The sequence below is a fragment of the Naumovozyma dairenensis genome, chromosome 11, assembly GCF_000227115.2.
Source record: "Naumovozyma dairenensis CBS 421 chromosome 11, complete genome".
Taxonomy (NCBI): domain Eukaryota; kingdom Fungi; phylum Ascomycota; class Saccharomycetes; order Saccharomycetales; family Saccharomycetaceae; genus Naumovozyma; species Naumovozyma dairenensis.
Genome location: NC_016489.1, coordinates 651,219 through 675,438, shown reverse-complemented (window position 1 = coordinate 675,438; position 24,220 = coordinate 651,219). Strand labels below are relative to the sequence as shown.

The 24,220-nt window shown below is 34.0% G+C and overlaps 9 protein-coding genes and 1 non-coding gene across 10 annotated transcripts; 6 read left to right on the top strand and 4 right to left on the bottom strand.

Annotated features, from left to right (window-relative positions):
• Positions 1-1,437: 1,437 nt before the first annotated feature.
• On the top strand, positions 1,438-2,823 carry NDAI0K02960 (uncharacterized protein; the record flags this gene model as incomplete). Its single annotated transcript, XM_003672682.1, has 1 exon — positions 1,438-2,823. The coding sequence occupies one exon, from the start codon at positions 1,438-1,440 to the stop codon at positions 2,821-2,823; it is 1,386 nt and encodes a 461-aa protein (XP_003672730.1).
• Positions 2,824-3,332: 509 nt separating this feature from the next.
• NDAI0K02950 (serine/threonine dehydratase family protein) lies at positions 3,333-4,337 on the bottom strand (the record flags this gene model as incomplete). The annotated part of the gene is made up of 1 exon (XM_003672681.1): positions 3,333-4,337. The coding sequence occupies one exon, from the start codon at positions 4,335-4,337 to the stop codon at positions 3,333-3,335; it is 1,005 nt and encodes a 334-aa protein (XP_003672729.1).
• Positions 4,338-4,774: 437 nt separating this feature from the next.
• ECM25 (Ecm25p) lies at positions 4,775-6,844 on the top strand (the record flags this gene model as incomplete). Its single annotated transcript, XM_003672680.1, has 1 exon — positions 4,775-6,844. The coding sequence occupies one exon, from the start codon at positions 4,775-4,777 to the stop codon at positions 6,842-6,844; it is 2,070 nt and encodes a 689-aa protein (XP_003672728.1).
• Positions 6,845-7,535: 691 nt separating this feature from the next.
• ACO2 (aconitate hydratase ACO2) lies at positions 7,536-9,929 on the bottom strand (the record flags this gene model as incomplete). The annotated part of the gene is made up of 1 exon (XM_003672679.1): positions 7,536-9,929. One exon carries the CDS (start codon positions 9,927-9,929, stop codon positions 7,536-7,538), a length of 2,394 nt encoding a protein of 797 aa, XP_003672727.1.
• Positions 9,930-10,815: 886 nt separating this feature from the next.
• On the top strand, positions 10,816-11,682 carry SMU2 (Smu2p; the record flags this gene model as incomplete). The annotated part of the gene is made up of 1 exon (XM_003672678.1): positions 10,816-11,682. The coding sequence occupies one exon, from the start codon at positions 10,816-10,818 to the stop codon at positions 11,680-11,682; it is 867 nt and encodes a 288-aa protein (XP_003672726.1).
• Positions 11,683-12,296: 614 nt separating this feature from the next.
• On the top strand, positions 12,297-12,380 carry NDAI0Ktrna4L. The gene has a single exon. It is a non-coding gene; the product is annotated as a tRNA-Leu (tRNA).
• A 937-nt stretch (positions 12,381-13,317) lies between these two features.
• Positions 13,318-16,509, top strand: POL5 (DNA-directed DNA polymerase; the record flags this gene model as incomplete). Its single annotated transcript, XM_003672677.1, has 1 exon — positions 13,318-16,509. One exon carries the CDS (start codon positions 13,318-13,320, stop codon positions 16,507-16,509), a length of 3,192 nt encoding a protein of 1,063 aa, XP_003672725.1.
• A 177-nt stretch (positions 16,510-16,686) lies between these two features.
• Positions 16,687-18,003, bottom strand: HAT2 (Hat2p; the record flags this gene model as incomplete). Its single annotated transcript, XM_003672676.1, has 1 exon — positions 16,687-18,003. One exon carries the CDS (start codon positions 18,001-18,003, stop codon positions 16,687-16,689), a length of 1,317 nt encoding a protein of 438 aa, XP_003672724.1.
• Positions 18,004-18,442: 439 nt separating this feature from the next.
• On the bottom strand, positions 18,443-20,128 carry PCM1 (phosphoacetylglucosamine mutase PCM1; the record flags this gene model as incomplete). Its single annotated transcript, XM_003672675.1, has 1 exon — positions 18,443-20,128. One exon carries the CDS (start codon positions 20,126-20,128, stop codon positions 18,443-18,445), a length of 1,686 nt encoding a protein of 561 aa, XP_003672723.1.
• Positions 20,129-21,878: 1,750 nt separating this feature from the next.
• PRB1 (proteinase B) lies at positions 21,879-23,993 on the top strand (the record flags this gene model as incomplete). The annotated part of the gene is made up of 1 exon (XM_003672674.1): positions 21,879-23,993. The coding sequence occupies one exon, from the start codon at positions 21,879-21,881 to the stop codon at positions 23,991-23,993; it is 2,115 nt and encodes a 704-aa protein (XP_003672722.1).
• Between the last annotated feature and the right edge of the window lie 227 nt (positions 23,994-24,220).

The window sequence follows — 24,220 nt, the reverse complement described above, 5'->3', positions numbered from 1 at the left end:
CCAACCGTCTTTTACCAACTCCAGCTGGAAATACATGATTTGAAATTTTCGATTACTGCTTTTAAATATTACTGACTTGCAACATTAAAGAGAGAAAAAAATATACAACAACCTGTTCTCTCATTTTTAGTGAGAAATAGATAATACCTTTGTTGGAAATAGGTTTTAACTGTACTTTGGATCAGTTAAATCGGGAGAAATATGTGTAGCAATGTTACTTACACTTTTTCAAGGTATAACCAGTCGTCCTTTTAGTCATTTGCCAAAGAGTACTATACGTAACGTATATATATATATATATTTCTTATATATTTGATTTCTCGATGATATCTCATCGTGAAGATTTTCTTTTTCCTTGTCGTCTCGGCATATCTACCATACCTTATGACAATATTGTGTATCTGAAATCGATGTCCCTTTTGCAAGTCGACATATATGTACCATATATTCCAATAACCTTATATATTTGAAGAGAAAGAAAAACTCGATATTTTTGGCGGTCTTTTTTTGTCTGTAATATAAAAGAAACTTAAAGTTACTGCATAAACAACAAGGTAGTGGCAGTTTGTTCTTGCATCTATTTATGAGATGTCCCGTTTTCTACCTTCTTTTTGAACAAAAGAGTAATACATTGATTATTATGAAAACACCTTTTACTTGAGTAAACATGTAACCAAGACGAACTTCTTGAATGGTGGTGTATAACATATAAGTGGACAATGTAATAAGACAAAAGATTAAAAAGGATACTCTCTTGATACGAAGAAATCTGGTAACAACTGGTTTTGCTTCGAATTGTTGGTGATGGAAGCACATTCAATGGAATAACATATATACTATTAAGTAATAGTCAAGTAATTAACAAAAACAGTAACATACACCGCACTGATTCATAACATCACATTGCTAAGCCTTGCGGAGAAGAACAGAGATAGTGGCTATAATACTAAATCAGCAAATTTTACTAAGATGAAAATGTTTGTTATTTGTTTACTTTCCAGTATTTTAAATGTTTTTCTTTAACAAGTTAGCATCTAGTTGACAATATACATCTAGGAAGAAAAATATAAATAATTTCTATTTTCAAAAAAACTTACCAAACTTTTCATTTCCATTCAATGATATCTTTATACTATCCTCATACGAAGACGATTCCAGTTCCACATTCTTAGAGCTTAAAAGGTTGCCTTTTTTGATCCTTTTTTTTCTTCAGTATTTGCACCTGGCGATATATTAGGTCAAGTTTGTGGTAATATTCAACTGAAAAATTTATGTGACGATCTTTTAATAACACCAGATTATCATTACAATACTACCTTCCAAGATGCATATATATGAAAAACAAGTCAGGGAACAACTTCATTTTCCAGAGATCAAAAGGAAAACACCAGATAACAAATACGTAGCGTGCAAAGGACTACATTTCTAGTTTTACTTATGGATTTCTCAAACAGCGAGCCTTCGGAGACCATCATCACTGGCGTTCAACAAGTGACCCAACTATTCCAAATACGGCGAGCCGTTCGTAAATTACATGAATCAATCAAAGTTTTATCTGAAAATTCTATATCTGAGGAGGACCTGAATCGTATCAACGCTGCTGGGGATAGTGAAGTAGGAAAAATAATCACAAACGATAATGCCATACGTTACTTCTCAAATAACAAGAACTTGATGGAGTTAAAGAAATTAGACACGCAAATAAAATGCAATCTTCAATTACCCTTATCTTTGGCATTATCGTGTTCACCACCCATCATTAATGGGCAATTGAAATTAAATTTTGCAGGGTTAGGAGAAGCAACGAGTACACCTGAAAAGCAACATTTATATTTTGATCGATTAACAGCACTAGGTGAAGTGTGGCTAACTTCTATTCTTACCAATGTTCTATTCAAGCAATTCCCGCTTATTGATTCAAAAAGTCTTACCAGTAAAGTAAATGAAATATTGAAAAATAAAAATACAAGATTCTGGATAAATGGCGTAAACTCCCTAAAATTTTTTGAACTGGGCACTACAACCAACTATCCTTTGGTATTCAAACAATATATTGGTTCATTGATAATTGACAACAATGGCTCACCTCCACCAGACGTAACTGAATGGATAGAATCTTTGTATGAAGATCCCCAAGCCCCGACCTATAAAACTAATAAAGCTCTTTTGGAAGAAAAATTACTTCCGAATCCATTATGTCTAGAACTCAAATATTCGAAAATATCTGATACTCCTCCCCTTATTATTAAGCTTGACTTCGGGAAAGAGGAACTTTCTCTTGGTTCAGGAGATACTTTTATTGACGCTGAAGAGAATGCTGCTTTAAATGCGATCCAAAAATTATACTTACTACAATCTAAAGGTTTTCAGGGAAACACAAAAAGATTAAAACCAACCGAAGGAAAAATAACTTTTAAGAAGAGATCCCTAGATGATATGGAGAAAGATTCTATGACCGATCAAGAAAGGAATATTGCACTTTACACGGCATCAAACAACTTTGATAAGGCAAGAAAATTGATGAAAATGGCAAAAGAAACACCTGAAGGTTCCGACAGACCTGGCAAAAGCAACAATACAGCGCTTGGGGAGACAGATAATGGTGATGGCCTCACGAATGCGAACCATCCAATAAATGAGTCCTCTTCAAAACTTGAGACAAATGGTGAATCGAAGCAAGGAACACTTGATAAGAGTTTCAAAGAGGAATTATATGCCCTTCTTGGTAAGAGATATTATAAACCGCATTATAGAACTAGGAAAACGAAATCAGGGCTATTCCATTCCATATGTTATGTCAAAGGCAAAAAAAATACAGACTAAGTGAAGGTAGTGGTGCAAGAAAACAGCTAGCTGAGCAAATGGCAGCTTTTAATGCCCTGAAGGATGATAATCTCTCCGTTTTTTTGAAAACAAAGATGGATAAATAGGGGGCCGTTATGATACGTTTAAAAGAGCAGATGATTATTAATTTCATAGTTACAATAAATACTTAAAACAGACCCTTTAGAGAAAATAAATTATGAACTTTTTCATTTGGTAAGTGGTCTTAAATCGACCTTTTTCTACCCCACTTTATTGTGATCGAAAATATAAACGCAATATATATATATAGAGCCTCTCTATACATTCCCACACATAGTTTAGGGGGATACTCCATTCTTTGGTAATCTAATACCAAAAATATTGCCAACTTGTTTTTTCATATACTAATCAATTTTGTTATTTATCCATCTAGTAATTTTCCTAGGACCTAAGTACTTAATATATGTTGATATTAAATACAGTAGAAAAAGTGTCCAAGGATTTTTGATGAGACTTATTCCAATAGACTACACCAGCTTTGAATTCAAAGATTCTAAATCATGGAGAGTACATGAAGAACCTCCACATAGAACCACTATCACAATATCATGGTTACTTAACGCTGTCCCTAAAGCTGATTCAACAATGCCTGGATTATAAGCTAAATGAACAGATGCCCCACAGGCCGGTTCTAAAGTCATACTGAAATCATCGTTATATTTCAAGCAAGTCTCCAGAACATCCTTATCATTAAGAGTAATAGAGCGAGAATTATATTTCATAGCATTTTCAAAAGCAGTTGAACTAATGTACGTTGAACCCAGTGAAGTGGCCACACTAGTAATCTTTGGCAGCTGCACAGGGGTTCCGTTCTTTAAAGATTTATTAAGTACGTCACATCCTTTGGTTTCAACGGCAATAACTGGAATAGATTGGGCTAAATTATGTCTTTCTAAACCCTTAATAATACCATTAAAAAGGCCACCACCACCGACACTACATATAATACCCTTCACTTTTTCAATGGAAATCTTTTCAGTCTGTAATGTTTGGACAATTTCATCGATAATAGTTGAATGACCTTCCCAAATAACCGGGTCATCAAAAGGATGAACATAAATTGGTTGCTCTTGAGTATTGTCCATTTCCTTCATGGATTTTCTTAAGAAATCATCTGCTTCTTTCCAATGATCACCCTTAATAAGAACAGAAGCACCTGTTTTTCTGATCTTATTGACCATTCTCTCCTTCGTCGACTTTGGGACAACGACTGTACAGGGAACTTGTAAGCTTCGAGAGGCTGTAGCGGCAGCAAGACCAGCATTTCCACCAGAACTAGAAAACACATGTGCAGTTTTATTCCCATCTTGTTTTAATTTATTAATATGTTGCAGAATTAAGCAGCCAATACCTCTACTTTTGAAGCTTCCGCTGGGTTGAAGATTTTCATATTTCAAGAATATCCTCGGACCAATCTTAGCACTATCAAATGTTTGACGTAATAGCGGTGTTTTATTGTATATAAAAGACATAGCCAATACAATTATCCATTCCACTTGTTCGAAAGAAATCAACTAATTAGACATATTTTTAGTCTCTAATGAGAACATAATTTCGATGACCCCATAGTGATAAAGGTTGTTCCAGTTCCTTTTAGCCTCTACGTCACTTCCTCGAGAAAATCGTATTTCGTAAGCAACATTATTCCGAAACTGAAAAAGCAAAAAAAAAAAAATCATAAAAGTAAACAACAGAAGATCAACAATGACTTTCAAGCACTTATATAATCTGTAAGATGGGGAGTAGCATCACAAAGAAAAGTAATTGGGACAAATCCTCGAGAAATATCTAACTTAACAAGTTACATGATCTTATACTCCAAAAAAATTAAGTAAAAAGAAACATCTTTTATCCCTAATAGGCAACGTAATATCTAGCCGTTTCAAGACTCACAAAGACTTACCAAGACATGATAAACATTAATACAAATAACATCTTTTTTAAATCATATTCAATAGACCCAATTACTGGTCATTCTATTTATGTTTTTGATTCCACTTACCTACCTTCTCCAGAGGAAATTGGAGATAAACAGGTTTATGATCTTTTGATTGACGAATTGATGGATAGACTTATCACTACTTTACCCTCATCACCGTATTCACTAGTGGTATTTTCCTCTGGATTTTCAGCTAAGAAAATTAGTTGGGTTTACGGTATCAAAATGTTCTCTAAGATCCCGAGAGAAGCAAGGATCTACTTACAAAAGACTTATATTGTCCATGAATCCTTTTTCATAAGAACAGTGTATCAGGTACTTTCCAATGCCATGAGTATAAATTTTTTGAAAGGCCCTTCTAATAAGGATCTTGAGCTTATCCCCACAGTTGATCCAGAATCAATAGAGCAAAATAATAATCTTTCTCCAAATGCATCTATAGTCCACGTCCCGGATTTAACTGCATTGTCGAGAATGATAGATATCACAAGACTACGTATATCGCTTAATGTATATTTGCATGATTACGAAATAACTGATTACATTGATGTACCTCAGAGTTATTTTGAAAGGTTAACATCATTAGGAAACAGACAGTATAGGCAATTAATCTTCGATAAAATCTTCAAAAGATTAAAGATAGATTCCGTTAAGAACGAGTTAGTTTTCCAAAAACCAGGTTCTTACAAAAAAGTAAACATATTCCTTGATATTATTGAACGGAACAATTACATTGACTTGTCACAATGGGATATTTATTCATTGGCATCAGTTTTTACATACTTTTTAAAACAAAAGAGTAAGCCGTTAATACCCGTACCTTTAATCCCTTTACCAATTAGCGATGACTTCGATTATACATATAAGACTTTCCAAACAATTATTTTGTATAATAATTATTACGATTTAATAATGACAATTTTCCCCCTGTTTATTAACATTTTAAACCATTCAGAGATAACAAGACATGACCTTAAATCATTAAGCAAATGTTTGGCACCTACGCTATGTCAGGAGAGAGTTTCAATGAAAAATGATGATACTTTAGTTATCGGTGCAAGATTTATTAGAAATTTACTGGAAATGTACGATAAGATCCATTCACTTTCCAAAATGAACAAACTTCATATTCAAGATGTGGACCTACTCTTACAGAGTCCATCACCAAAACCAAGGGAGGGTAGAACTAATAGAACAGTATCTGCAACTGGTGGGACGAGGATCATATCTCAACAATCCACGTCTATCCCATCACTACCACCGTCTTTGCCTAAACCACGGAAATTAAGCCCGACTAAATATGATACCAATTCGAGTCGTAGTTCTAGTCCAGTTAAAAGCAGAACAGCAATGCAAAACCGAAGTCTAAATTCAAAATCTTCAATACCCTCCATATCCACAGTACTTACAAAAACGAATACTCCTTCAAGCTCCACTTCAGATTCAACTCCAAATCTTGAATTAACAAATGAAACGATACCATCATTAAATTCGAAAGCTTCAAATGTATCATTACGTTCCTTCGGGAAACCACCATTATTAAGCTCCAAGGCTTCAAATGTATCTTTACGTTCAGATGAAATCATTTCACCATCATCACCAATTTTGAGATCCAAAGTATCAAATATATCTCTGCGGATAAATAGTGATTCATCATCAACTTCCAATAGTAATGAAACCCCTACATTACTGAAGGATATCAATGAGCCACATCCACATCCAACAAATAATGTTACGGAGATGGTAACAGATAACGAATCCTATGATTGGAGGCGCAATGCTAAGGAAAGAAGACCATGGAATGATGATATGATACTTAAGATTGAGCTAGATGATAAATTCCAAAAATTTGATAGAGAATTACAAAAGAAAAGGAATAATTTAGTTAAACTTAACCATTTGAAAACGACTAAATTTTCAAATGAAGGATTTTCTGGATTGCAAACTGAGAATAAAGTTAGTAAATTAGCAGCACTATATGAGGAAAGATTACAAGGTTTACAATTAATGAATGAAATCAAAAGAAACGAAGGTCTTTGACGGATTAAAAGATAAAAGCATCATATAACACTGCAGCTTTCCGCATTCTAAAAAAGGGAAGGGAAATAAATGTTACTACAAATATGTAACATAATCTAACGATACGTAACCTTCTATACCAATGATCCATGAAGTACGTAACATATAAATAACCTATGGCAATCTCATCTATAACTAAGATATTATCTTTATATTGCTACAGTGTTCTTCTAAGTAACTTTTCCAAAGTTCTTGTTCAAATTCTTGGGCCGTTTAAAGGCAATTATCCAAAAAACGAAGTTTATAGGTTATAACTTCTCATTATTTGTAGGATATGTTGCCGAAGTCCTCATGTTTTAAAAGTTATATTATAACTTACAGCGAAAACCATTCAGGTCAGAACTACATATATTTCCAATAAACTTCCTATTCCTAACTATTTTCATTTGCTGGACCAGGGGCCCATGACCTGTTGTCAAATATTGCTATAATAGATACAATAAAGTATAATAATATACAAGTGATATTATACAAAGCTGCTTCTTTATTTCTATATGCTTCTTTAGAGTATTACTACAATTGTATGGGATAAATTGGTTAATAAGTATGTAGCTTTAAGTTAATAAATAAGATTGTTTAGATATAGTCTGTGAATAAATAAATACATCAAATAAATAAAAGTTTCTATATCATGAAATCATTAATTGGATGCTTATTTAGTAGCAGCCTTTTCAGCTCTTCGTATACTACCGATATAGTTGATAGCAGAACCAGCTTTAAAGAAATTAATTTGATCCTTAGACATAGTATGTTTAGTCTTAATTATGAATGATTCACCTGATGGTTTAGTGACTTTAACGTCTAAGAAACCTCCATTGTTACCATCTTTAGCGACTAAGTCAATTAAACCTACAGTTTCCAAGACATCCCCAGCAGTAACTTTATCGTAATCAGCTTCATTAGCAAAAGTTAGAGGTAACATACCTTGTTTCTTCAAATTAGTTTCATGGATTCTAGCAAATGATTTAACAAGAATGATTTCACCACCTAGGAATCTTGGAGATAAAGCAGCATGTTCTCTAGCAGAACCTTCACCGTAATTATGTTCAGCAATGACAGTCCATGGTTTACCTTCGTTTTTCCATTTAATCATTAATTCCGGGATATCATAACCCTTACCATCAATATCATAAGCTCTGTTAACTTCACCAGTTTCTTTGTTTTGAGCGCCAATTAAAGTATTGTAAGAGATATTTTCTAAATGACCTTTATATTTCAACCAAACACCAGCGGCAGAGATATGATCAGTGGTACATTTTCCTTCGACTTTTAATAGAACGTTAGTCTTCAATTCTTTACCATTCCAAGGTTTAAAAGGAGCTAACAATTGTAAACGATCAGAGATTGGAGAGACTTTAACTTCAACATCTGCGTTTGCAGTTGGTTCTAATTCGGGATAAAATTCATCTCTACCATGTTCGAATCCCTTTGATGGTAATTCTTCACCAGTTGGAGGTTGGAATTTAAACAATTCACCGTTATCTAATTTAATGGAATCAGTCATTGGATTAAATTGAGCGTTACCTGAATAAATCATAGCGGTAACAATTTCTGGAGAAGTCAAAAAGTTCATTGTATTTCTATTACCATCATTTCTTGCTCTAAAATTTCTGTTATATGAAGTAAAAATGGAATTAATTTCATTAGTTGCCTTTGGAACATCTTCTCTATCCCATTGACCAATACATGGACCACAAGCGTTTGCCAAAACTTTAGCACCATTATCTTTGAAAATCTTAATGATACCATCTCTCTCTAGAGTAGCTCTAATTTGTTCAGAACCTGGAGTGACAAAGAATGGTATACGTGGTTTCAAACCAACTTTAGCAGCTTGAGTAACTAAATCAACGACACGACTCATATCTTGATATGATGAATTTGTGCAAGACCCAATTAAACCAACACAAATCTTTTGTGGCCAATTTTCTTTCAAACTTGTTTCAGCATATTTTGAAATTGGTGTAGATAAATCTGGAGTATAAGGACCATTAACATGAGGTTCCAACTCAGAAAGATTTAATTCAATAACTTTATCATATTGAGCTTCTGGATCAGCTTTCAAGAATCCGTATTGATTTAGCGCGATGTCAGCAGCTTGAGCAACTGGAGCTCTTCCCGTGGCATTCAAGTAACGTTTATGAGCTTCTTGATATGGAAAAGTGGAAGTAGTAGCACCGATTTCAGCACCCATATTACAAATGGTAGCCATACCAGTACAAGATAAATTCTTGACACCTTCACCGAAATATTCTACAATGTACCCAGTACCACCTCTCACGGTTAACATACCTGCTAATTTGGTGATAACATCCTTTGGAGCGGACCAACCATTCAACTTACCAGTTAAATGTACACCCAGAATTTTTGGAGCTTTCAATTCCCATGGAGTAGCAGTCAATGCATCCACAGCGTCAGCACCTCCGACACCGATAGCGATGGCACCTAACCCACCTGCATTAGGAGTATGAGAATCAGTACCTAACATCATTAACCCAGGGGCAGAAAAGTTTTCCAATACAATTTGATGAATGATACCTGAACCTGGGCCCCAAAATTGGATACCGTATTTCTTACCACAACTTTCCAAGAAATCAAAGACTTCTTTGTTGTTTTCAATGGAGGATGGTAAATCTTTAGCCTCACCGTCTTTACCGACGATCAAATGATCACAATGGATAGATGCGGGGACTGAGGTTTGTGGTAGACCTGTGGTCATGAATTGTAATAATGCCATTTGAGCTGAAGCATCTTGCATAGCGACACGATCAGGGTTTAGCTTTAAATATTTGGCACCACGCAAATCTGCCAAGTTTGGTGATGTGATTGATTCTTCAGGGTCACATAAATGTGAATATAGGATTTTTTCAGCTAATGTTAATGGAGCATTGTTTGTTAATTGCTTCACTTTGGCTAGGTTTGCTAATAATTTCGCGTATGGTGGAGTACGTGATCTTAAGGATTCTGGTATTATTGATGAGAATTTTTGAGATGTGGCATGTGTAGCCATGGATCTTCTGATCGCGACCCTTGCGTTTCTAGAAAGCATGGTCGTTGCGCTTGTAAATATGTATGTATGTTTGTTTGTTTGACGTTTCAGCACAGTCAAGAAATCTTCTTGTAGTATGGGTGGATACCTCAAGCCAATTTATTCATTAGCTGTTACATATATAGTATTGAGATCTGATCTGAATATCAGCATTATTAATTGAAAATTTTTTTTCCCTCGAGGCATTCCAAGCTAAAAAAAGAGCACTTGGTACCTGGGTTGGGTATTAGTAACCAAATCCTGTCTAATACGTTCTCGAGGATATTTTTCATCGATTCTTTTGTTATTGTTTGTGTGTTCTGTGCAATGCTTTCACAGTGACTCTGAGTCTCTTCCATTCCCTGTGCAGCTTGTTTTTTTCCCAGGGAAATTTTTCACTTTGCCGCCGTCGTGTAGGTACGTGGTGTACGTACGTAGGGTATGTGTTACATAAGTAAAGTAAATAAGTATGCGAAGTTTCCCAGTGGAAAAAAAGCGCGTTCAGTTCAGTTCAGTTCAGTTCAGTTGACTCTTTTTCTGTACGTATGAAGAGGGGGATTCCTTATTGTGTGTATTTGTATTTCTCTGTTTTTTCCTCGGGGAATTTATCCCATCGCGAAAAGGAAACGTTTCTGGGGTATTACCCTCCTCTGTTGTTCTGTATACCCATGATCTAGTCACGGATACTCTAGTTGTTATAAAAACAGGCATTAGAGTCCGCAATTGAGTTTCGAATAGCGCTTCGAATAGCGCTCCGAAGAGTGAAAAATTATTTACATGAGGAACATTTGGATAATGAAGGGAAGAACAAAAAGTGTCAATTGAAATTGTTGTCTAGCTATTTTTTCTTATACATAGTCACTCACAGAACTAACTATTGAAGATCACACGCTACATTGATTCAACTATGGATGATCATAATACAAACAGCAACGCTCGCTCCAATAATGGTAACAACAACATTCCGGTATCTGGATCAGGATCTGCCTCAAGGCCTGTCTCTGAACCTGCTCCAACAACCAATATACCGTCAGATTCGCACTTGAAGAAGAAGCCTAGAAGCAGAAGAAGAAGAATTAACAATAACAATAACAATAACAAGAATAAAGATAAGACAAATGAGGCTCAACCTATACATCGTACAAACTCAGGCACCAACCCTAATAGTACGAAGAGTGATAGTCAAATAGTAGATCGCACTGCCAAACCGAAAAATAACAGTAACAACAACAACAACAACAACAACAACAACAGAAGAAAGAATAGGAACAGAACTAGAAATGAAGACAAAAAAACAGATTATACTATTGATAATAAGCCAAAATCCACAGATCAAGTGCAAATTCAAACGAATTTGAAACAAAGAAATGAAGAAATACAACAATGTGAAACATTATTGGGTCCACACCATTTCAAATTATTTAAAAAGGGGAAATTTGTCACTTCATATGGTATCACTTTCAATAACTCAAATAAAGTCTTGGGGAAATCGAATATTAAATTTATTATGAACGTTCCATTAAATTATCCACAATCTCCAATAAAATTATCTCCAACAACAACAACAGCAGCAGATAATAATGATGATGAAGTAAAAGATTTTCAAAATTTAATTAATAATTTCAATTATATGGCAAGAACATTTTTTTTATCAAATAATTTCCCCATTATTTCTCAATTAAATTTCTTAATTCAACAACAAGACAAATTGATCCTACCAAATTATAAAGAATTTAATAAACTACAACAAACATTTTATTCAAAATTCGTTTGATGTTCATCAACTCGTTAAAGGATTCGAATAATGCGTAGTATGACGGGGCAATAACCATCATACTAGTTTCTGCGAAATTTTGCGGCATGAATGGTACAACTCTAAAGAAATTATCAGCACTGCTTGAAGCCTAATCACCGGTTCCCCCCCCCCCCATCCTTTCTTCTATGTCAATATTTTTTTATGTTGATATATTCTCTAACCAAGAAACTATCCAAAAAATATAATCCTTCTATTATAGATACCTAGAGAGTGATGACATATTACTTAGGGTTAAAATGAAAATAGATCCCTAAAGAATGCAAATGGGTCATCAGTCACTTCCTAAAATAGTATATATGCATAAAAACATCTGATAATTACTATTTTCTTCAAATTGAGAATTTTTTGATATCAAAGATACTAATAAAATGGTACCATTTTCTTTTCTTCTTCTTTCCTTTCTTCCTTGCTTTTTCCTTCTATGAATTGAATCCAATACTAAGTAATTTTACGTAAATTCTAAGGAATAATAAGGCATATCGATTGAAGACATTTAGACATTATTGTTTCGGCACGCGCGTTTTTCTTTCCAATCTGAAGGTGTGCTAAAAATTAAAAAATATAAATCAAATGGAGGGTTGGCCGAGTGGTCTAAGGCGGCAGACTTAAGATCTGTTGGACGGTTGTCCGCGCGAGTTCGAACCTCGCATCCTTCATTATTTTTTGCTCTGTATTTATAGCCTATTTTGTAATGAATAGAATAGTACGTATATCTGTATTGTTTCTACAATCGTCTTGCTATCTCTGTTTCCTTTTTGGACTTTTGCATTTTTTCAAGAGCACACTTAAAGGACTCTTAAAAAAAACTTCTTTTACGCCATACTTCGACCAGGTACCTTCTCTAAAAAGTACGTAATTCACAACCACTGACATGTTGTTCTGATACCAGCATGTACTTTGCTTTTGATATTTCGTCTAGGAAGTATTTCCTTTTTGATCAAAATCTTGGAGTGATATCATATCTCACTTTGTATTTTTCGCTTCTGAAAATAGCCGCATTCCTCTACGTTTTATAGATAAAAGCTCCCTATGTACTCTAGTAATAATATTTGTTTAACAGCTATAAAATAAGGAAATCATGGAGATACTAATAAGGAAGGTTAATCTATTATCGACAATCTGGATAATTTGTCTTTCAGTCTGTATCTTGCTTAAATTCATCTTATATTATCTTATGTCGTTACCAAAAAACGGCATGATCCCGTTCGACTTAACGTTTTGATAAAGGTGAAAAAGAAAAAAAGGACTTCCCAAAACATGACAATATTGACCCTAACTGTTTTCAAGAGCTAACAATATGATAATTAATAACTAATGCTATATTAAATATTTGTATTTAATGGTAATGTGTCATCATCAAGAAATCTTATTACCCCGCCTAATGCCCTCGCTTTCGAGAAATAAAAAAATATCAACAATATTTTCGATGCGATTATGTAAAATGAAAAAAATCTTCATAATTATATGTGAAATACTCGGAAGACAAATCCGCTATAACCAGATCTAGTACACCAAGTATTTATACTTTAGCCATCCTTCTTTATTTGCACTTCTCACTTCTAATCATTAAAAGCAACCATCGTGAAAAACATCATGGCTGGTAAAGTGAATAGAGACTTATTCTATAAGTTAGCATCCGATTTAGAAGAAGAACGTTTACAATCAGCCGTGTCATTGATTAAAGAATTATCACAATTAAATGTGCCTGACGATATTGAAGAATGGACGTACGTATTAAACAGATTGATTAAAGGTTTGGCTTCAGATAGAAATAGTGCACGTCTTGGATTTTCATTATGTTTAACTGAGGCCATTAATCTAGCGTTAGGAATGGGAGATAATGCCCCACAAGGTGTACAATCCATTAATGAATTCCTTGATTTATTGTCTAAAACGTTACCAATCGATTCCAACACTGTTGCTACAGAAAATAAAACTGCTTTGAAAAAGAAGAAGGGAAGAGATGAACGTGGTATATTATTTGGTAAATTATTTGCATTACAAGCTTTATTAAATGAACCTTTATTCTCCACTATTTTTCTAAGCGAAGATAAAAAAAAAATTGATTCTTCATTATTTATAAGGTACGTTGATGAATTATTCACATTAGGTTCCAAAAAGAATTGGATAAGAGAATCTTGCTTCTTTACGCTCTATCAAACTATTGAAAAATTATTACCTTACGCTGATATCGAATTCTACCAATTAGTGTTGACTCTTTTAGATAAATATGAATTGACTCTCTCGAAAGAGGGTTTAGCCATTTATCTTCTAATTATTTACCGTAGTGCTAACAAGAAACAATTAGAGAAAACACTATCAGATATCCAATTGTCTAACTCTCATTGGAAATCTAATAATCCATTAGCTAGAGGTAACCTTCCTGCATTGACCAACATATTGCGTGATTCAAATGTTACTGAATTTCAAGACCACGAAAAACCACCTACGAAGAATAATAAGCAACCGCCAGCAAACTGGGCTCCAAGATTACATTTTGTATGGGATATTTTACTCCCTATCTTAACCACTACTACCACTGAAGAAGATACGAACAGCGACGATAAACATATCTCTAAAAAGAGGAAAAAGATAAAGAAGAATCAAGATTCAAACGAATTTATTAGATTCCCAGAATTTTGGCAAATGGCTATTGATGAATCATTTTTTAATGAAAAAGCTTCAAGCGAAAGGAAATATTTAGGGTTTTTAATCTTCCAAAAGACAATCCAATCCATTGGCAAAAATAATGCTAAACTCATATCTACTTGCTTCACTAGAAATTTTATGAGATCCTTAATTAACCAATCAAGTGATAACAAACGTCTTCTTCATAAAATGTCTCAAATTGCCATAGATACAATTGTTAAAGTCTGTGAAGATGATCCATCAAATAAATTAATTCCATGTTTAGATGCACTATTATTTAACACCAATGTTGGGGGTTCTATTAATTTTGATAAATTAACGAAATCTAAAACAGTGTCCAAGTTGATCTCTATTAAACATTTAAGTTCCAGCACACTAAGACAATTAATTAAGTTATTCATTTCACAAATTAACGCTATGAGTACAGAAAAGGAAATTACTATAGTTAATCAATTTGCATTAGATACAATCTTACATGTTGTTCGTAGCCATAAATCTGAATTCGACTATGACTCCGTAGTCGAACCTTTATTGAATCCCTTAGTAAAATTGGCATTTTTCAGCAAGGATAATGAGGCACTAAATGAACTAGCTAAAGAAAGACTATATTCAATCCTTTCTGAATTAACCGGTGCCACCTCATCACCAAAATCCTCAAACGCAGCCCATTCTTGGCACTATTATACCCTTCAATTAATTCTTGAACTAGAAAAATCAGGAAACCAAGAATTAGTAAACAAATTAGATGCCGATCTAGAAACTATAAAAAACAATGGATTAAAAGTGCTAAATGAAATCTCGATGACAAACACTGACGAAATGACACAACAGTCAAAAGGTTTAGAATTATTACTCTCAATGTGTATCTTACAATTATTTTCCGGTGATACAGAATCATTATCCACCATTGAAGAGTTGGTCGAATTCTACAGCAATAGCAAACAAGAGGAATCCACTTCTCTAGTGGGTATAACTGAAATTTTATTGTCTTTATTAGCACAAAAGAAAGCTATCTTAAGAAAATTAAGTTTATCTGTATGGGAACATTTTATAAGTGATATTGGTAAAAATGAATTGAATGTTTTATTAGCTGTATTGCCTGTAAGAGAAAATAAACAAGGGTTTGCTCATTTATTCGAGGGTGCTGATGAATATGAAGAAGATGACGACCAAGAAGAAGGAGAGGGCAACGAGGATGAGGAGGAAAATGATGATATTAATTCTTCAAATTCCGAATCTGACTCTGGTTCCAGTTCTGACTCAGATAGTGATGATAACGACAATGTTATTGAAAATGGTGACATTGCTAATATAGACAAGGAGGCAACTAGTGCTTTAGCGAAAGCTTTAAATTTACCAGAAAATATTGTTAATGAAAAGGGAGAAGTTGACCTGGCGAAACTTGAAAATATGTCCGATAATGATCTTGATAATTCCATAAATGATGACGATGATGACGAGAGTGATGAAGAATCAATGGATGATGAAAAAATGATGGAATTAGATGACCAATTGTCTGAAATATTTAAGCGTAGAAAGGAAGCATTGTCTAATATCTCTACGGGTAATCAAAGAAAGATTGAAGTAAAGGAATCTCGTGAAAATGTCATTGCCTTTAAACATAGAGTCATCGATATGCTTATGATATATATGAAATATGTTGAAGGTTTAACCTTGACTACTGAAAATGGTGAGAAATTCGGAAATTTATTACTTTTCATTGAACCTATGATTAAATGTGTGAAACAAACTTTAGATAAATCTCTCGCAGATAAAGTTGTCAAATTAGTGAAAACCAAATTGTTTAAGATAAAAAGCTCTAATTTTCAAATTGAATCGTTGAATGCTGATGATGATAGAGTCATGGAACTGTTACAAAGGACGCATGAAAGTTTATTAACCTCTAAAGCCGGCCAATTCCCAAGCCTATATTATTCATTATGTTCCACATTCTCAATCTTCCTGGGGAAAATTCTTGTTCACGTTGAATCGAATGATAAAGAAATTGCATATGGAAAATTGATTGATTTATATGGTGAAACGACTAAGAGTTGGGTAATGTCTAAGGGTAAATTTGGCATCAATACTTTCACTGATTTCTACAATTGGTTATCATCGCAAAGACAAATACCCTAGTGAAAAATAAAAATTTTACTTTGCTTGAATTAAATACCATAAACGTCTATATTCTACCTATATATATATATAGAATTTTTTGCATATTGTGTAACATAAAAAAATAATTAACATTTATTTACTAAGATGATATGACATGGTAGAACGTTATAAAATTTACATAATTTTGAGGGTCATCTATTCAAGTATTGAGACGCTCACTTCTGGAGTTCCACCTACTATTGGTAATTTATGTGAACATTTCCAAACTTGAATGATGTTTTCCTCTTCAGCACTTGCCATTAACCAAGGAATATTTGGATTGATGGAGAAATCATTAACGGCACTTCTATGACCTGCATGGATCATTATAACTTCTGGAGCACCATCTTCTGCATCATCAGGAATTTGTTCAGCACCGATATCATTAATATCCCACATAATGACTCTTCTATCATTACCGCTTGAAATTAAAACACCATCAGTATGAGGAGAGAATTCCAAATTAGTTATTGAATCTTCATGGCCGTTCATAGAATATAAAGGAACAGATAAATTTCTAGAATCATAAAGATACACTAGTGAATCTGTACCAGCAGCAGCCATTAAATATTGAGAATGTTTACTAAATGCCAATGTATTGAAAGGATCTGTTGTTTTAATTGAATTAATTATGGTGTTCTGTTCCCTTTGATCATGTAACTGTAAAGTTGAATCTTCAGAGACAGAAGCAAATACGTTTGAATTGAATTCATTCCATTTACAATCATTGACGATATCATTATGAACAGAATCCCATATTTTCAGTGGTTTTTTTGCTAATGTGGAATTTTCTTGAATATCCCAAAGAGCGATGGTTCCATCATCTGATCCACTTAATAACTTCCCTTTATCGTTTGGATTAAATGAAAGGCCGTACCCATTTTCCTTATGGAATCTCAATGTTGATATTAGTGCTGATTGTTTATCATTAGATTGGTTATATATAAATACTGTACCTGATCCATTAATTGTTGCAATTATGTCAGTATTTTGAGGCATGAAACGAGCTCTTGTAATTTCCTCTTCATGTTTGAACTTTTTAACAATCTTGATATTAGAACGAGGTTTTTGTTTCTGATCATCTTCATCTTCATCATCTTCACGTTGAGCTTTCAGGGAATTTGTGGAAGGTTGCACTACTTCATCTGGTAAATCAATGGCTGCAATTTTCAAATAATTATCTTCTTCACCAGAAGTATGAGTCCCCAAGATAAGTTCTTGTCTATTTGAAACGGGAGTAGATGAATGTGATGATGGTAACCATTCCACAGTTAAAGTTGGCCAAGTCAATTTTGTTTCACTAACGAAATCGTACATTAATGGTACGTTTGATTTCCATAGATCATATTCTTCATCTATGGTTAGTTCTTTATTTTCATCACCATTACCAGTTTCCTCTTGATTTGTTAGTTGTGCTAGCATGGATGGGTCAGCGGCCAGTTTTTCAAGTAGTTTTGCATTTGCTTGATCCATTGAATTTTCTCTTTCTGGTTTGTTGTTTGTTTAACTATGAATTGATATTTTGAATAAACTTTTATCTAGTTTCAAAACTCAATTAAAATGTGAATTGAATGTTATATTATTCATGTATCATTAAAATAGATGAAGCAAGATCCCATTGGATTTGAAGATGTCCCATTACTAGAAATTTTCCAATATTGTAAAAACAAGTTTCGCGTTTTCGTGTTTTCATGTTCAATCATTTTTGATCGAATATTTAATTAATCATTAACTTTTATAATTTAAATCAAGAGAAAAGACACAAGATAGAATGAGAGAGAGAGAGAGATGGTAAATATTTATTTCTTTAAACAATATAATATAATATAATATAATATAATATAATATAATATAATATAAATATAAATATAAATATAAATATAAATATAAATATATTTAAAAAACTTGTGTGTTAACCTTGTGTCACGCTTTCAATAACTAGTTGACAAACTTTCTTAGATAACCATTCAGTTTCTTCTTGTGTCTTAGCTTCAGCATATACTCTTACAGCGTCTTCTGTACCGCTAGCTCTAACGAAGGATCTCCCCAATGAGACACTAGCAACTGCTTCCTCAAGCAATGGTTGTAATCCCTTTGGTTCCACCAGTTTCCTTTCTTGATCAGTGGTGATAAATTTAGATCTATCAGGGACTATGACTTTAGCTAGTTTATTTGGTAAATCTTTATATTCTTTATCCCATGAATTTGGTGATAATTGTAATATACTCAGGACGGCAATGACAGCTAACATATCAGACATGGCATCACCAACAGTTTGATTAATTAATTCACTAAACAATAGTAAAGTTTTAATTTCACGGGAGGAACCAGATTCTTTCAATTTTGTTAATTCTGAATGAAATTTATCACTGAAGATGACGGTACCGTGACCGTTTGCTTCGAAATAAATCCCGATGTCATATTTGGTGATAGCTTCATGATGTAAATGTTTCACACCAGTTTTGGTACAAGAAACTGGTACTTTTAATTTTGAAGAGATATAATTAGTGGAGGATCCATTAGCGTATGCAGTTTGTACCACACCTAGTTTTAGTATATGGTTTAATTTTGCAATTGTTAATAAATTTGAAAAAAATTTAGCGAATAGAGTAGCAATTTTATCACCGTCTAATAAATTGAAATTATTTGTCATTGGGTCGATATAATAGAAAACGATTCTATCTGCGTCACCATCATATGAACAAAACAAAGTTGAATTTGCGTCGATATCTTTTGGAATACCCTGGGGTAATTTTTGATTTGTCTTTACGTAATCAGCACCACAATTCATATTTAATAAATTTGGATTTTTAGAATCATTATTTATAATCTTAATTGGGTTTTTAATGTTTAAAGGTGGAAATTTGTTTTTAGTAAATAATAATTTTTCAACTTGTGGAGCACCTATACCATTTGCTGCGTCAATGATTAAATTATCGAATGGTAAATTAAATGGAGGATATAATGATTGTAATTGAGATAAATATTTATTGAAATGATCGTAATAATTAATTTCCTCTGCTGTTCCAGTTGTATTGGTCAAATTTGTTAAGAAATGTAATTGTGGAGTAGTCACGTAGTTATAATTAATGATTTTAGCATTAAATATTAAAGTGGCACTTTTAATGATATGATTCATTAAAGTTGGAGAAGAATCTCTTGAATCATGACCTAATATTAAAGTTGGTGGTTGCTTTATGTTAAGATCATTTTCTAAAGTAACGATGGAATCAATTAACAATTGATAAAATTCGTCGAATGATTCATTAGCAGCAATGTTAGCAAATTGAGTTGCTTTTGGTTCCCATTCTTGTAAAAGCATGGATCCATTTGGTTCAATAATTTTGACACCATTATCTTCTGGAGGATTATGAGAAGCAGTGACCATGACACCAATGGCAGAATGTTTGTTTGAGGTTTGTAAAGTCAATGATCTTAAACAGGCTACGATACCGGTGGTGAACATGACAGTGTCCAATCTTTTGGCATTATCACGGAATCCTGCAGTACCGTAGGTGTAATGATAATTTTTAGTTTGACAAATTTCATTGAAACATGATTTCAATTGATCTTTATTAGTATTCATGAAAGACGACATGTTGAACTTAGGTTTGTTTTCTTGTTTTCTTTTCGTTTTTCTAACCTTTTTATGTTTTGTGTCGATGTATTAATTTATTCTCACTTTTGTAGTGAAAAGTTTCACTTTTAATTCAATCGTACAATACGTGCATATGTTCCTATTTTTTGTTCTTGTTCTTGTTCTTGTTCTTTCGGAATGTATTTCCCCGAATGGAGAAGAGACGGGAGGTAGAGTCACTAAAAAGGACAAACAGACAAAGGTTATTAAATAGTTAGTTAGTTTAATGGTCTGTTTCTAGTTTTAACAATGAAGAAGGTTTTCTTATGTGTATATACTAAGAGTATTCGTGGGTAGATATAAATTTAGGAGAAAAAAAATTACTAGAACGGATAGAAAAGGATGGCACCTCCAACGAGAGTGATAAATTGTGAGGATTCAATTATTGATCAAGAGAGGAGGAAACATCGAGATGATCCCACATGTGTTCTTAAGAGTCTGTTACAATACCGATGTCAATATCGAGATGATGATGATATTGATTTTAAGGGAATTCATGAGGAGGGTCATAACATAAACATGGCGGAAAAGCAAAAGCAAAAGCAAAAGCAAATAGAATGTTTCCCATTTAAGAGATTATTTAAAGATTGTGCCACTCGCAGAATAGAGATATGAGTATCCATGTTGTTTAATAGAGCAGTCGGGCTATGAATGCAGCTAAATGTATATGTATTGTGTATGTATTGTATATGTTACTTTTACAATTCCCTTATCAATCTGGTGTCATTACGCGTATGAATGTATAAATGTACTTCTTATCGCATGGAACTAAAAATCGATTAGTATTTATTTATTATGAAGGTATTGGATTGGGATATTGGAGTATTGGAGTATTAGAGTATTGTACATGAGAAGATAGGTAGATAAGTAATTATCGATGGCATTCACCAAATGGTAATGTAACCCTACATGTGTGCGGGTCTTCGGAAACACAGTTATTCCTTTTGGAAAGGAACTTGGAAAATAACCCTGGAAATTATTTTTATGTTGGATAAACCCTTAGTTTTTGTCCTAGTCCCTGTTTTAATTATACACACTAACGTTACGGGTTATATATATATATATATAAGAGTAACCAAGCTTGCCGCGACATTCTCTCTCAAGTGCACCCTTCAAACCGAGACTTGCCCTAATTGCAGTACTGCGCCCTCTTATTGCTCCGATAAGGTTTCCCCGGAGCCCGGACACCACATCACAGCACAGCGCTGACTGCACCTGGATTGTGGAGTCTGGGTGTCAACACTTCACGGTAATACGTCTTGCAATATACATACTATACCGTACTGTATAGTACCGTAATGTACTTTTACTTACACACGTATTTGTATGCTTATTATAAATGTCTTGGCAGAAAGTGCACCCGTCCACATTTCCCACATCTCACATCACACAGCGCCCCTTGCTAACTCTAATTTCTCATACAGAACAGAGCAATCGGACTATATAAGAGAACAAACAAGGTCTTCTTCTCGTCCTTCTTCTTACACTTGTCCCGAGTTCTTCAACACAACAAAAGAGACAGTGTGTGTTACTTACCCTATAAAATAACATAACATAACATAACAGGAACACCATCGCAAACAAAACATGAAACTGCAATCTGCCGTAATCTCGGCTTTGGCTTTGGCTACGGTCTCCTCCGCATTGGTTATCCCAGAAATAGCCAAGAACGAGAATAATCATGGTGATAATGACAAACAACTAACAACAAATGAAGAAAACCATTCACAAAAACGAAAAACGTCGTAATGATCGTGAATATCCTTTCGAAAAGCAAGAGGAACATAAAAAGAAACATAAGAAGGACAAGAAGAAGAAACATCATAAACCACCTCATCATCCTCCAAAGCCTCCTCATCATCCATATGATGCTCCACACGATGGTCTAGATCATAAACTACCTCATCATCCATATGATGCTCCACACGATGGTCTAGATCATAAACTACCTCATCATCCATATGATGCTCCACACGATGGTCTAGATCATAAACTACCTCATCATCCATATGATGCTCCACACGATGGTCTAGATCATAAATACCCACCCTCCACATCCTCCTCACAAGGGTCCTCACCACAAGCCACCTCTCATCCACCACACGATGGTCCTCACGACGGTCCTCATCACAAGCCACCTCATCCACCACATGATGGTCCTCACGACGGTCCTCACGATGGTCCTCATCACAAGCGCCCCGATGACAACAAACAAGTATCAAACGACAAGTACAGTGACATATTTCATAAATATTCCAAACAAATCATCGAATCTGCTAGAAAATTGAAAGATAATACACCAAATGCTGCAGGAAAAGATCAAGATCAAGATGATCAAGATGATCAAGATATTAAATTAGCTCCATTAATTACTCCAACTTTCGGTGATGACATCCACACTCAAGGATTCAAACATCCAAGAATTTTACCAAATAAATATATCATTGTCTTTAAGGATTCCATCAACATCGATGAAATCTCATATCACAAGGAATTAATCTCTGAAATTCAACAACAATCTGCATCAAGATTACCACCACATCACCATTTCTTCCATTCTACATCAGAAGAAGAAGAAGAATCTTTCAGAAATGGGGGTATAATCTCCTCTTTCAACATAAACAATATCCTCTCCGGTTATTCAGGTTATTTCACCCAAGAAGTAATCGATCTAATAAGATTAAACCCTCTAGTCAAATACGTGGAACGTGATTCCATAGTCCAAACCACAGAATTTAATACTCAAAATAACGCACCATGGGGGTTATCAAGAATATCCCATAGAGAAAGATTAAACTTGGGATCATTCAATAAATATCTATATGATGATGATGCAGGTAAGGGTGTAACTTGTTTCGTCATTGATACGGGGATAAATGTCAATCATGTAGATTTCGGTAAAAGAGCTATTTGGGGGAAAACTATACCATCAAATGATCAAGATATTGATGGTAATGGTCATGGGACTCATTGTGCTGGTACCATTGCATCCACTCATTATGGTGTTGCTAAGAATGCAGAAGTGGTTGCTGTGAAAGTTTTAAGATCAAATGGATCAGGCTCAATGAGTGATGTTATTAAAGGTGTTGAATTTGCTGCTGAAACTCATTTAAATAATGAAAAAAATAAGAAAGATTATAAGGGGTCCACAGCAAATATGTCACTTGGTGGTGGTAAATCTCCAACTTTGGATTTGGCTGTTAACGCTGCCGTGGAAGCTGGGATTCATTTTAGTGTTGCTGCAGGGAATGAAAATCAAGATGCTTGTAATAGTTCTCCTGCCTCGGCAGAAAATGCCATAACAGTAGGTGCTTCCACTTTAAGTGATGATAGAGCTTATTTCTCTAATTGGGGTAGATGTGTCGATGTCTTTGCTCCTGGTTTGAACATCTTATCCACTTATGTTGGTGATGGCAATGATAATACTGCTACGCTATCAGGAACTTCAATGGCTTCACCTCATGTAGCTGGGTTGTTGACTTATTTCCTTTCTTTACAACCAGATTCTAAATCCGGGTTCTTTAATTCAAAGAGTGATGGGAAGATTACACCTGAACAATTGAAAAAGAAGTTGATTGCTTATTCGACAAGTGACATCTTGTACGATTTACCAGATGGAACTCCAAATAAACTGATTTATAACGGAGCTGGTGGTGACATTTCCGACTTATGGAACGGGAAAGTGCAAGAACAAGCGCACGAAGAACCAGCACATGAGGATAAGATTAACTTTGAAAATTTAGTCGATTCAGATTCTATGAGTGGTAAGACAGATTTATTCTTTGATCAAATTAGAAACGTTTTCGAAAAGATGAATATTATCTAATCATGATGTTTCCTTATATTTTTATTACATTTGTGTTTTTTTCTAATCTTTTAAAAAAAAATTTAGCTATATATATATGTATATATATTTTTCTACAACTATGGTGGTTCCAATAAAATAAAATAAAATAAAATAAAATAAAATAAAATAAAACAAATTATATCAGAATAACTACTTCAAATACCAAGTTCTTACAACTAACTAACTATACATTCGTAATAACTACT